At 44.4% G+C, this 13,465-nt stretch overlaps 1 protein-coding gene across 2 annotated transcripts in view; it reads left to right on the plus strand.

Moving 5' to 3' along the window:
* DTWD2 (DTW motif tRNA-uridine aminocarboxypropyltransferase 2) overlaps positions 1-13,465 on the plus strand; it is a 92,370-nt gene that overhangs the window by 32,750 nt on the left and 46,155 nt on the right. For both annotated transcript variants that reach the window (XM_028748594.2, XM_028748593.2), the window contains exons 2-3: positions 5,859-5,949; positions 6,671-6,765. In XM_028748594.2, the coding sequence (XP_028604427.2) occupies positions 5,859-5,949; positions 6,671-6,765 (186 nt within the window). The remainder of the gene's footprint in view (positions 1-5,858; positions 5,950-6,670; positions 6,766-13,465) is intronic.

A 13,465-nucleotide genomic window follows, 5' to 3' on the forward strand; every position in this document is an offset into this window, starting at 1 on the left:
CTATGTAGCCTACTTGCATATGAAACTCCCTCACTATGAATTTCTAGGAGAGTGGCATCCTGGTGTGCTGTGCTGTTTAACTCAGCAAGGACCATAAACAGAGCAAAAATGATGGCACAAATGAGAAATACTACTATGCGCACTTGTACTCAAGAACCCAACTAACACATATCGTTTTGAGTCTTTAACTCACTTGCCATAGGGTAAGTTATACTAGAAGAATTAGCACTTGGGCAATAGACCAAAGCTTGGAACCAAAGAATTTAGTAGTGATGTATGGAAGTGAGAGCTGGACCATAAAGAAGGCTGATTCCCGAATAATTGATGCTTTTGAATTATGGTGCTGGAGAAGGCTCTTGAGAGTCCCATGGACTGCGAGAAGATCAAACGCATCCATTCTTAAGGAAATCAGCCCTGAGTGCTCACTGGAAGGACAGATCGTGAAGCTGAGGCTCCAGTACTTTGGCCACCTCGTGAGAAGAGAAGACTCCCCGGAGAAGACACTGATGCTGGGAAAGATGGAGGGCACAAGGAGAAGGGGGCGACAGAGGACGAGATGGTTGGATATGTTTTCGAGGTTACCAGCATGAGTTTCACCAAACTGCGGGAGGTAGTGGAGGACAGAGGTGCCTGGCGTGCTCTGGTCCATGGGGTCACGAAGAGTCGGACACGACTAAACGACTAAACAACAACAACTGGGGCTGAAGGGAGTTCCTCCAACAGCATTTGAAGGGCCACAGGTTTCTCATCCCTGGTTTAGCCAAATACAACTTAGAGCCCATTTGAATTCCTACTCTGTGGAGGTGACAGTGGTGACGACATTTTTCACCTGTCCTTAATGTCCAGATCCATGAGGACAGCCATCACCATGGATAAGTGATGGCCAAAATGAGGAAGTAGTCCCAGGATTCCAGAGAGACAGGAAGGGGAGACATAGCAGGATCAGGACCTTGGAGAAGAACCATGGAGAGGATTTCAGAATCACAGTTAGTACCGTATTGGCCTGAATATAAGCTGCACCAGCAAATAAGCCACACCTTTAAAATTCGGGGGGGGGGGAGACAATACCCGAATATAAGCCGCTCCCTTGAAATTCTGCAGGCATTCACACCTGCAAATGGCAAATGTAGAAGAAAATCTAGAGAGTACCCACTAGAGAGGACCCACAAGTGCGCTAAACACCTGTTCGTTGCACCGTAAATGCAAATAAAAAAAATCAATACTGCACTGTAAAATATGGGGAAAGCGATGAATGACATTAGAATTAATTGCACAACAGTCTCAAGCTCGCAATTTGGCAATAAAACATTTTTTTGTTCCATTTTACCGTATGTCTGTTTCAACAGTGATATCGTAAAATCCAGTTTTTGTAAGTTCACAAATTTAAGCCGCACTTTAACTTTTCATGATCAGAATTTGGGGTGGAAAGTGCGGCTTATATTCAGGCCAATACGGTAATCCTGCAACTGAGGCAGGAAAGTATCCATGTGGTGTCCTGCAGCAACTGGCAGATCCATAAATCCTGGGTTAGGTATTCATTAACTAGAGACTGTATCCCCCAATGCTATATCTGGCCAGTAAAAGGGCCTGGTGTCTTTCTTCACAGTTGTTGCCTTCTTCTGTGTCCTGGAGTTTCAAGCTATGAGGATTTCTCCTTAGGTCTCTCCTGAACCTCTGAGGAGCCTGTGGACCAAGAATCAGAGCGTCTCCTTGGGGTTCAGGAGAAGTGATACAGGTTCCATTGAGAGTGACTCCACATGGGGCTGACCACTGAGAGTATCCATCTCCTCCTCAGGGCTTCCTTTGTCAGAAGACTCTGCTTCCAATAATTCCTGCTCTGGCACCTTCATTATACCATCTAGTGGAGCTCTTCCGAGCAGTTAAGGGGCTTATTCAACATTATCCATATCCATGCATTCAAGGCAAATGTGTGTAGGCTTATAACCTGGAGTCTACAAGTTGTGGCCCCACACTTGCTGGTTCCATTTCGGACCTTCCCATGTTCACCACAGTGCTCTGAAGGAAAGTTCTGAATGCAATTATAATCCTCTCCCAGGATTGGGAACCTCAGTAACTGAGATGTTGAGGGCAGGTCTTACACACCCCTGAAAAAACTAGGTATTCTGTTGCATTGCCACTTCTCCTGGCTGATGTTTTACCTTGCTTAAGTAACATTTCAAATTGATGACCACAGCCATCTCTGTGAAAGCTGCCCTTAGCAAATGTGCAAGCCAGGCATTGACTGGGCTGGGGGCTTATGCCAGGATAAGAACACATTTCAGTAGTGTGAAGGAGATTTCTGCTTGCCGGTTAGTTTCTGTGTGGTTCTGATCTATAAAATCCTAGTTACCGAAGGTCAAGCCTGTCTGGGTTCCAGAGCCATCTGGCCACTTAATGGAAATTCATGTTTAGAGAACTCCAGCTCTCTCTTTTTAGGAGACCACGAAATCCTCCCAAGTATCTGAGCAAAGCGGAAGGTTTGATTCATACTGCTGTTTCATTAATGGATTATTTCTCAACGCTACTGATTAAATCACGTTATTTAATATTGATTTTGTGTGTATGAGAGACAGAAAAGAGCCATTGTGCGTTGTTTCTTCATACATTCTAAAAGTTAGTAAAACAGTGAATTGGCTTCTTGCAAATCTTCATGCTAGATCTTTGGTTTTGAATAATATATGTTGGGAGGGGGAGATGTGTAGATAATTTATGAACATATAATAACTGCCTGTTGCCATAATTGCAAACTGAGATTACTTGAATGGTAAACAAATATAATTTTAATTGTCTAATGTAAGTATAAGCATAAATAGTTAACACCACTGGATGTTTCTTTAATGAGATTGTATTTGAACAGAAAATGTGCAGTAACTATAGAAGTTACTATAGGAATTCATAAGGTGTGTGTTGATCTTCAGACTTTGTAGCGTTTGGCTTTCTCTCACTTTCTCTCTTTTGGGCTGTTGAACTCCTAAGTATCTTTTACTGTTTAGTGAAATTGATGTCCTTCAATATGTGACATGACTTCTGATTGAATCACAAATGAGCTGCCACCATTCAATCAGAAACATCTGCTTCCTAATATTACAGACGTTGGATTGGATCCAAATAATCTGCTGGGTGAGTGGAAGCACTTCTGCTAGGGGAAGGAATGCCAATTTCACACCTACCTCTTTCTGTGCTCCCTAAAAACCCATGCTGGAAAGTTGTAGATCTGCCATCTTCAGCATTTTGTACCACCCCCTCCCGCTCGGGTAAATGTACTAGAAGACCCTCAGAGGTATAGGTGCTCCTTCCAGATGTACAACAGACTCTTAATACCTTACTGAAGTACCTCTGTGTCTGTTCTGTGCCTGGGTGCGAGATTTATATTTGATTTTAATATTTGTATTCCATTTTTCCAATGACAAATTCCAAGCTCAAAGTGGCTCACAGCCGCTATACTCTCAAACACAATAAAGCAAATTAACAACAAATTTCATCAAAATGATTAGTGCAATTCCATAAAGTCATCGTAATTCAAAATATCAGAAAATACAGTGGTACCCCGCAAGACGAACGCCTCGCGAGACGAAAAACTCGCAAAACGAAAGGTTTTTTCGTTTTCGAGTTGCCTCGCAAGACGAATTTCCCTATGGGCTTGCTTCGCAAAACGAAGCTTGCCCCGGGGACAGCGGGTCTTCTCTTTTGAAGCAAGGGGCGGCGGGGAGATCGCTTCTCCCCACCGCCCCTTGCTTCAAAAGAGGTCTGCCCCCGGACCTCTTTTGAAGCAAGGGGCTGCGGGGAGATCGCTTCTCCCGGTGCTCCGAAGCGGGGCGGGGGGGCGGGAACACCTGCCCCAGCCACCCCGCTTCGGAACGCTGCTCCGAAGCGGGGTGGGGGGGCGGGAACACCTGCCCCAGCCGCCGGGCTTCGTAGCGCTGCTGCGAAGCCGGGCGGGGGGCGGGAACACCTGCCCCAGCCACTCCGCTTCGGAACGCTGCTCCGAAGCGGGGTGGGGGGGCGGGAACACCTGCCCCAGCCGCCGGGCTTCGTAGCGCTGCTGCGAAGCCGGGCGGGGGGCGGGAACACCTGCCCCAGCCACCCCGCTTCGGAACGCTGCTCCGAAGCGGGGTGGGTTGGGCGGGAACACCTGCCCCAGCCGCCGGGCTTCGTAGCGCTGCTGCAAAGCCGGGCGGGGGGCGGGAACACCTGCCCCAGCCACCCCGCTTCGAAACGCTGCTCCGAAGCGGGGTGGGGGGGGCGGGAACACCTGCCCCAGCCGCCGAGCTTCGTAGCGCTGCTGCGAAGCCGGGCGGGGGGCGGGAACACCTGCCCCAGCCACCCTGCTTCGGAACGCTGCTCCGAAGCGGGGTGGGGGGCGGGAACACCTGCCCCAGCCGCCGGGCTTCGTAGCGCTGCTGCGAAGCCGGGCGGGGGGCGGGAACACCTGCCCCAGCCACCCCGCTTCGGAACGCTGCTCCGAAGCGGGGTGGGGGGGTGGGAACACCTGCCCCAGCCGCCGGGCTTCGTAGCGCTGCTGCGAAGCCGGGCGGGGGGGGGGCGGGAACACCTTCTGAAGGCGGGCGGGGGGCGAAAGTCTTTGTCCCCCCTGCCTGCCTTCCCAGGGGCTTTTAAATCGCCCCGGACAGCGGAGAAGTCCTCCGCTGTCCCGGGGCGATTTTAAAATGCCGCCCGCCAGCATTTTAAGATCGCCCGGACAGCGGAGAAGTCCTCCGCTGTCCCAGCGTTTTTTAAAATGCTGGGGGTGGGAAGAAGGCCCTTGTCCCCCCCCCCCCAGCCTTCAGAAGAGGTCCGGGGACAGTCTGTCCCCGGACCTGGTCTGAAGGCGGTTTCCCTAGGAACGCATTAATTGATTTTCAATGCATTCCTATGGGAAACCGTGCATCGCAAGACAAAAAAACGGCAAGACGAAGAGACTTGCGGAACGAATTAATTTCGTCTTGCGAGGCACCATTGTATAAGAAATTATTTATCAAAATGGTTAATACAGTTCAACAAAGTCATAGCAACTGTGTACATCACTTGGAGTTCCACCGAAAGAAAGTGGGATATAAATTTAAGAACGTCTAAGACACTATGGACTTCCTTTCTGTAGGACTATCGGGGCCGACCCTGCTATTGGGCAGAGTGATTTTGTGTGTTATGGAAAGTGAGCAAATTGTGAGTTACATAATTTATTTTTGATGTAATTATTCACTTCTGGGAGAAAGTGCTTGTGGGATTTTCCGTCTTGGAGGAAAATAACTTGGCCAACCTTGTATACTGTGCTCCAAGACTTGGGAGAGAAGATGCTATTTTCTATTCCACCTCAGGCACTACAATGTGCTGACATCTATGCCATACTGAGTGATGGTGCCTTGCTGAAAGCTACATGATGACCTTTGTGGCAAGGATTTGAACACGTTGCTGGAACCATTCATCCTCCTTTAGTTTCTCTGGTGTGAAGAATGAATGAATGGTAGATGCAGACTTCTGAGCTCTTCTTTTGTACAATCCCCAATGACAAACGAAGCAGTGCTCTGTAGATTAACCCTAAATGATCGGTATGGTTTCTGAACACATGGTCTTATATCTGTGGAAGTTGGTGTGTTCAGGCACGTTTAAAAATTATGCTTGGAGGGTGCGTGTACATGTGGTACAAGTGAAATATTTCCAACTGTTCAGTGTTTCTGAATTTTCACCTAAGAGTCTGTTTGCTTGTTTTAGAGCGCCTACAGAACCACACAGTTGTTTGGGGTTTTTAAAACATAGCAGAAAAGCACTCAGGCAATGATGCACTTGTTACATAATTAAACTGCATTATACATTAACTCCTGATATAAATATATATATTTCTACTCCTTTCTATCCTATAGGCGTCCTGAGAAGGTGTGTTTGTGTCCATTCTTGCCAGTCCACCCACTGAAAGTCTCCACCTGTTTGTATATCATCCAGCACCCAGCAGAGGTGAGTAAGGTTGTGGGAAATGCAAAGGTTCAACTAGCAAGTTAGCTCAGCAAACAGGAAATAACGGAAGTGAAAACTGGCTTAAGCCCTGTGAAATTCAGTCACTTTTAAAGCTGTTACCAACCTCAGCGACAGTCTCTAACCTTATATGCTAAGGCTTACTTGTTTTGTGTTGGCTCAAGCTGTTTGCTGTTTTCTCCTGTGATGAGAAAAATAGTGCAGTTTAGTACATACTTTCTTTGTTTCATTGTAGCTCTTTTGATTATTGGTTTGCAGTTATTTCTGATTTTAAGTGTGAAATAATTTTCCTTCACTTTATTTTTTCTGTCAGCTAGAAATAGCTATATTACACTGTATATCATATTTCCCAATCAACACACATTATTGTTGCAAGCTTCACATCACATGATTATTAGGCATTGCACAAATACTGTAAATACAAATATAGGTATATGTGGTTCATTTTCTGAATATTTTTGTTTTCCTTCTTTGTACATTTTCAAGTTCAGGTATATGTTTGCTTGGTAATAGGTTGGACCCAATTGTTTGGGGATAGGTATACCATTATTTTGTCAAGGGATATTGGTTTTTAGAGGTTTTCTTCCTTTTCCTGTGAGTCGTAGTGTTTTCAGGTTTATAATACAGGCAAATCGAGTTTTGCATGTGTTCAAAGAATGACATAAATCTCTTTGTTTTGTTTTTATAACCATATGAACTGAAGGAAAGTAGAGTACTACGAACTGTACCTCTTCTGGCTGCTTGTCTACCCGAAGAAAAATGCAAAGTCTTGATTGGTCGTCGCTTCAGTGAAGACAGGTAAGGAGCACTGATAGTTTAACTTCCATTTCTTCTATGAGCCGTTACTCGTAATTGTAAGTTAGGTAAAGGTACCCCTGCCCGTACGGGCCAGTCTTGACAGACTCTAGGGTTGTGCGCTCATCTCACTCTAGAGGCCGGGAGCCAGCGCTGTCCGCAGACACTTCCGGGTCACGTGGCCAGCGTGACAAGCTGCATCTGGCGAGCCAGCGCAGCACACGGAACGCTGTTTTTCTTCCCGCTGGTAAGTGGTCCCTATTTATCTACTTGCACCCGAAGGTGCTTTCGAACTGCTAGGTTGGCAGGCACTGGGAGTGAACGACGGGAGCGCACCCCGCCGCGGGGATTCAAACCGCCGACCTTTTGGTCGGCAAGTCCTAGGCGCTGAGGCTTTAACCCACAGCGCCACCCGTGTCCCATGACGCGGAAACTTACATGAATTGTAAGTTAACTTTGTGTTAATTGGCTCAGTGTTTTATAGTGCACATACAATGAAGGTGAAACAAGCTAATGTTCCAATGTGCCTAAACGAAATAAAACAAATTTTAGACACTCCCAAGCAAATGGCAATTCTCATTGCTTCTTTTTACATCTCCATCTCCGAATCCATCATTCATGCCCTGTTTATTTACTATATGAATTCCTTCGGATCTGCTTCTTGGCTTTTTGCTATATATCTGCTGTATATATAATCTCTATCCAGTAAGTTGACAGTGCCTCACATAAATGTGTGTTTCACTGCCATTTTCTTTGAGTAGGATTCACCTAAGTTGTTGCGTACATGCAACAATGTCTGCTCACACAGTAAGACAGGCCTGGCCAAACTTGGTCCGCCAGCTGTTTTGGGACTACAGCTCCCATCATCCCAACTAACAGGACCCAGTGGTCAGGGATGATGGGAATTGTAGTCCCAAAACATCTAGAGGGCCAAGTTTGGCCATGCATACAGTAAGACTTCCCCGCCTGCTTTATGCCACTGCACCTCCTAAATTTGTTTTGGCAGGTTGGGGGAACCCTCAGAACAGGTTTAGGGAATGTGGGGGGTGGGAGCAGTGGGTGGAAAGTCTCACTGCATGAGTAGTCCACGCATGAATACCACCCTATGTTTGCATCTAGTATAGGTCTCTGGCTTTGTGTCAGGTTTGCATCCATTCCAAACTTCTAAGTCATATATCTCCTAACTCTGTGGGGGGATATATCGATTTTTCTCCCAGGACCAGTATGAGGAGCAGACTGCAATGTCAACTTCACTCAGCTGTATATCACTGGTGAAACCGCCACCGCTCCTGAGTCCCTCTGCTAACAGCATCCACTGGAGAGAGTCAAGAGTCCCTTCCTCCAACAGGCACTGCTAGCAGAGGGACTCACGAGTGGCGGTGGTGGCTTCACCAGAGATATGTAAAGGACCCCTGGATGGTTAAGTCCAGGCAAAGGCGACTATGGAGCACTCATCTTGCTTTCAGGCCGAGGGAGCCGGTATTTGTCCACAGCCAACTTTCCGGGTCATGTGGCCAGCATGACTAAACCGCTTCTGGATTAATGGAACACCGTGACGGAAACCAGAGCGCACGAAAATGCCGCCTCATCAATACCTATTTATCTACTTGCACCGGTATGCTTTTGAACTGCTAGGTTGGCAGGAGGTGGGACAGAGCAACGGGAGCTCACCCCGTCGTGAGGATTCGAACTGCCAACCTTCTGATCAGCAAGCCCAAGAGGCTCAATGGTTTAGAGCACTGGGGCTGTCTCAGCTGGGGAGTGGGGATCTTCCCATTCCCCAGCTGAGCTGCACAAACATGCTGCATTGTCCCAGCCCACGAGCCCCTGGGTGAAACTGCCTCAAGGTGAGAGCTGGGGCAGTTTCACTCGGTGTCTTGCGGGCAAGGGCCAGTGCATCTTGTTTTTTCAACATCGCGGTATATCGCTGGTATATGTTTGGCTGGCGATACACCGCCATGTTGAAAAGCTGATATTGCCCAGCCCTGCTCTGGGCAATGTGTTATCATCCAGATGTCTACTGATCAGGATGCAAGTTACTTCTCTTTTCTCAAGGAAATAAAAACCAGGGGTCAGCAACCTTTTTCAGCAGGGGGCCGGTCCACCGTCCCTCAGACCTTGTGTGGGGCCGGACTATATTTTGAAGAAAAAAATGAACAAATTCCTATGCCTCACAAATAACCCAGAGATGCATTTTAAATAAAAGCACACATTCTACTCATGTAAAAACATGCTCATTCCCGGACCTTCTGCGGGCCAGATTTAGAAGGCGATTGGGCTGCATCCTGCCCCCAGGCCTTAGGTTGCCTGCCCCTGAAATAAACTATAAATGCAAGAATTAGAATTAGTAACTCCTGAACCTGCTCGTGGAATCTAAGGCATCTCAACCCTTTTTAAGCTACTCTTAAGTGTTCAGCTGTTACCTCATAAGAGACCGTACATGGTATTTCTATTTACTGAGTTTTCCACCAGTTTGGGTTATTATTATTATTGTTATTTATTGAATTTATATACTGCCCTATAGTCGGGGGTCTCACTGTGGTTCACAGAACAAAATCAAGATATAAAACCACAAAATACATAATAAAAATAAAAACAATAACCCAATAGGCTCCCCTCCTTTCTGACTCATGGCTAGCATCCTTTGTAGCTCCCTAGTTCTTGGTCCTCTAACCAGAGCCAGCCATCTTCAGAACAAAGTGCCCTTTGCACTAACCTCTTGTCTTCTGTCTTTAGTGAAGTTCTAGCCCAGTTTATCCTGCTTCCACCTAGGTAGTTGCACTCCCTAGTCTGTCACTATTTAGAGAATTGCCACCTGAGGAATTCCGACGCTGAGTCACAACCACTGAATGAAAAGGCGCTGGAAATGTCTCTTCAAGGGCTGGAGGTATAATAAATGTGATGGTATGAGTGGGAAAGATAAGATGTTTTGAGAAGTACAGAGAAATGAAGCAAATCACGCCCCAGCCCAAAGGCACACTGAAGCAGCATAGCATGCACCTCAAGATCAAATTTTAGATTTCATAGTGTGCCTACTATTGCTCAGTATAATCTTCTGGCAGAAATCTTTTCAAAGAAATGTTATTAACTTCATAGCACAGGGGGGGGAAACACCAAGCATTTTATCTATTTACCGTCATGCTTAATTTAAAGTATTCCATAAATAAATAAAGCTATATCCTGTAATGTATAATACTTTATTTAATTATCATTGTGTATTTTTGGCCAAGTGCTTGTTCTATTATTCATCATGAAAGTTCTGATGAAGTAGTGAAACTATTATCCTAGGATTTATTTAACTCTTTTAAGAGATATTTTTACAAGCATTTTTAAAATCGTCAATCCTTTTTCAGTTGGACAGTAGAGTATCCTAATACAGTGGTACCTCGGTTCTCTAATGAAATCCGTTTGGCTTCTGAAATCCATTTGGAAACTGAGGCTCATTGGTTGCAAGAGCTTCTTGCACTCAGTGGAAGCCATGTCGCATGTCCGGGTTCTGAAAAACGTTCAACAATGGAAGCATTTACTTCCAGGTTTTTGGTGTTCGAGAACCGAAACGTACAACAACGGAGGCGTTCGGGAACTGAGGTTCCACTGTACTTTAAAGCAAACACTGCCAAGAGGACTTCCGGGTTGGCGCCAGCGCCGAATGGGAGCCTGCTCGGCAGGGGTCAGGTCCCGCCACGCCGGCGACGCGGGGACCCTTAAAAACCATGGGCGCGGATGCCCATGGACTTGGTCACTCGGCGGGCACCGTTTGCGCACCCCCGACCCGCGAAGGAGCCTTTTTAAAGGCTACGGAGCGGGGGATGGGGGGTGGCGTGGTGCTATGAGTCCTCCGCTTCCCCTGCCGAGCGAAGCCGCATGCCATTCGACGGAGAGCGCTGACTTCTTCTTTGAAAATCTGGACTTAAAACAACAACCCGTGAGTAATTTGGAAACTGGACCTAAAAGGGAAAATGTTTTTTTTTTTGGAATTCGGTACGAGCGGGGGAAGCGTAAAAAGGAAGTCCCCCCCCTACTGTAGACAATTTAAAGCAAGGATCTGACAACTAAGGTCGAGAGAAGAGTTCACTCTTTTTTATTGATAAAAGTTATTAATTTCACGATGGGAAATTACAAGTAACTGTGCTGGAGGAGAATGGATGAGTTAAAATGCACCCCCCCCCCCCGGGAACCAGGAGAGATCTGTGAGAGAGCCTGGTGAAGAGATATAGAGATTTTGACAGCTGTCAAAGTAGCTGTCAAAGTTGGAGAACAAAAAGAGAACTTTGTTACGAGGACTTTGCTGGTTAGATTTGTTACAATTTGGATATAAATTGTTGAAAATAAGGAAAACAAGTTAGCTGGACTTTTGGGTTTGATTTGGAAGGAAACTAAGTTACTATAATCCCCCTAGAGGGGCTTTTGGACATTACAAGAAGGACTGTAAGTGGAAAAATACTCATGGGATGGGACTGGACTATTTTATCTCCTGGGAAAGCTGCAAAACCGAAACATTATTTTGTCTACAGAGGTTTTCTACACTAAAGGAGACAATAGATTTATCTATTGAAGAACGGAAGGGACTTGACGTAAGTTTTTGTTCCTGAACAAATAACACCTCTGTAGAGGAACCAGAAGTTTTTGAACTAGTATGTTTTTGCAGCACAACAGGAAAAGAAATTTGAGAAAGAGAACAAGGGATCCATGACGATTTGGAAGAGAATGAAGGAGGAGCCACATTATTGTAAAGAGTAAGGAAGGCCAAAAGCCTGCTAGGGGGGACACAAAAGAAAACAAGAATTGGACTAAGCTGGAAGTTAGAACATTTGGGACATTCAGACTTAAAAGGATTAAGAAACAGAAGTTGAGTTTTACTCTTAAATATAGAGGTCTGGATGGAAGAAAAATGGACTTTCTTGAGATAGAACTTTTTTAAGACTGGGTGTTTGAAGTTAAAGATTACTAAGAAAACCGGCAAAGTGGAGCTGAGAGAGATTCGGACATGGACGTGAGACCTCCAGGCTGATAGCAGCTAGATTGATGGATATTGGGGATCGACACCGGGAAAGGGGGGAGGGAGACTTGGAATCCAAAGGGTGTAAAATTATATTAAGAATCTTCTTTTTTATCTCTTTTAATTTTTGTGTGTATTAAAAGGGGAATTCGTGGAAGGGAATTGGGGTCGTCCTTAGGGAGAAAAAAAAAATTTAATCTTGAAAGAAGGTATTTTTAAGGGAAAGGGATTATATAAGACGAATTAAATTGAATATTGGGTTAATTATAATAAGTTTTAAATTTGGGGGGAAAAACTTGTGGAATTAATTTAATGGAAATGGAATACTATAGGGAGAGGGGTGGGGAAGTCTTGGAAAGATGTTAATGAAAATAAGGTTTTAAATATTCTTCTTTTCTTTTTCTTTTTTTATGTCTTTTTTATTTTTCGGAAACTTTAATAAATATGATTTAAAAATAAATAAATAAAGCAAACACTGCCAACAGATTAGTAATAAAATAATCAATTTCTCATGTCATTAAGTTATTTTATTGGAGCTTTAAGGGTGATTTTGCACTTGGTTAAACAAACTTTTGTGCTAATTAAATTCTTTGAAAGCCATTTCTCTATATTATCATAGTTCTTCATTTTTATTTTTATGAAGCTAAAATAAGCCCATTTGTTTTTCTGATATCATATATATATATATACTCCTTTTATTATTTTGGCATCTTTTTAAAGGTCCCCCCAAGACCTTCAATTTTAATTTTAATAAATTAAAATGCTATTGATGTTTCAGAGGTACTTACAAGAACAGAATCTTTATATTTTGTGTAGACGAAAAGCAAAACAAATCTAAATCTTCAAATTCGTCACAGATTAACCTGAAAAATCAGTCTGAAAAGTTTTCTATAAACTTGCCGCACTGAACAGCTGAAATACAACAAGGATGTATTGGAAATGAACAAGTTTAGTGGGGGGGCACATTGAAAAGTTGCAGAGACTTTGCAGAATGGCCAAGAGTTTACCTCTCCAAATTCAAGGTGGAAGCAGCATTTTTTGGAATGCTCCTGCCTATAGAGGAAATCTAAATAAAATAAAATAAATGTAGCTCTCAAGTGCAGTTTTGTGGTGATGGTGCCAACTAATTATGTGATGTATTTTACTGAGTGCATTGGCCATAGACAATAAGTATGGTAACTGTCCTAGGAAAAATATAACTTTAGAGACAGAGTGCAGAGAGTAATCCCTATCTACATTATCAAAGTTTGTTTCCTTTTTCCCAAAAAGAGATGCCTAAAAATAGAAGAGAATGGCAAATATAATATGGGGTTTTCTTTATGAAACGTAAGTCTGATAAAAGTAACCTGGAATCTTGGTCTGTAGTCACAACTAGCATTACAACAGACAACATTTTAGTTTTAGATTCAGGAAAGCAAAATATATCTCGGAATAGCATGAAATCCCTGTCCTTTCTTAGATGAAATTGCATGGCCGTCTCAGCCCTGTCTTAAAAGTGGAGCAGCATTCTAAGCGGCAAAGAAAAATGCAGTTCTATATAATAAAAATATGGCTTCCAAAACAAAAAGGACTTAGAATTTTAATCTCTCTTTCAAGATGGGTTTTGAAAATTCCCCTACCGCCCTACAAGTATCTGCATGCATTCTTAAATGGAAGTTTTTCTGCTGATATATCAGCAAAGTAGTCTGGTTTCTTATCAATTTG

The sequence above is a fragment of the Podarcis muralis genome, chromosome 11 (genome assembly GCF_964188315.1).
Source record: "Podarcis muralis chromosome 11, rPodMur119.hap1.1, whole genome shotgun sequence".
Taxonomy (NCBI): domain Eukaryota; kingdom Metazoa; phylum Chordata; class Lepidosauria; order Squamata; family Lacertidae; genus Podarcis; species Podarcis muralis.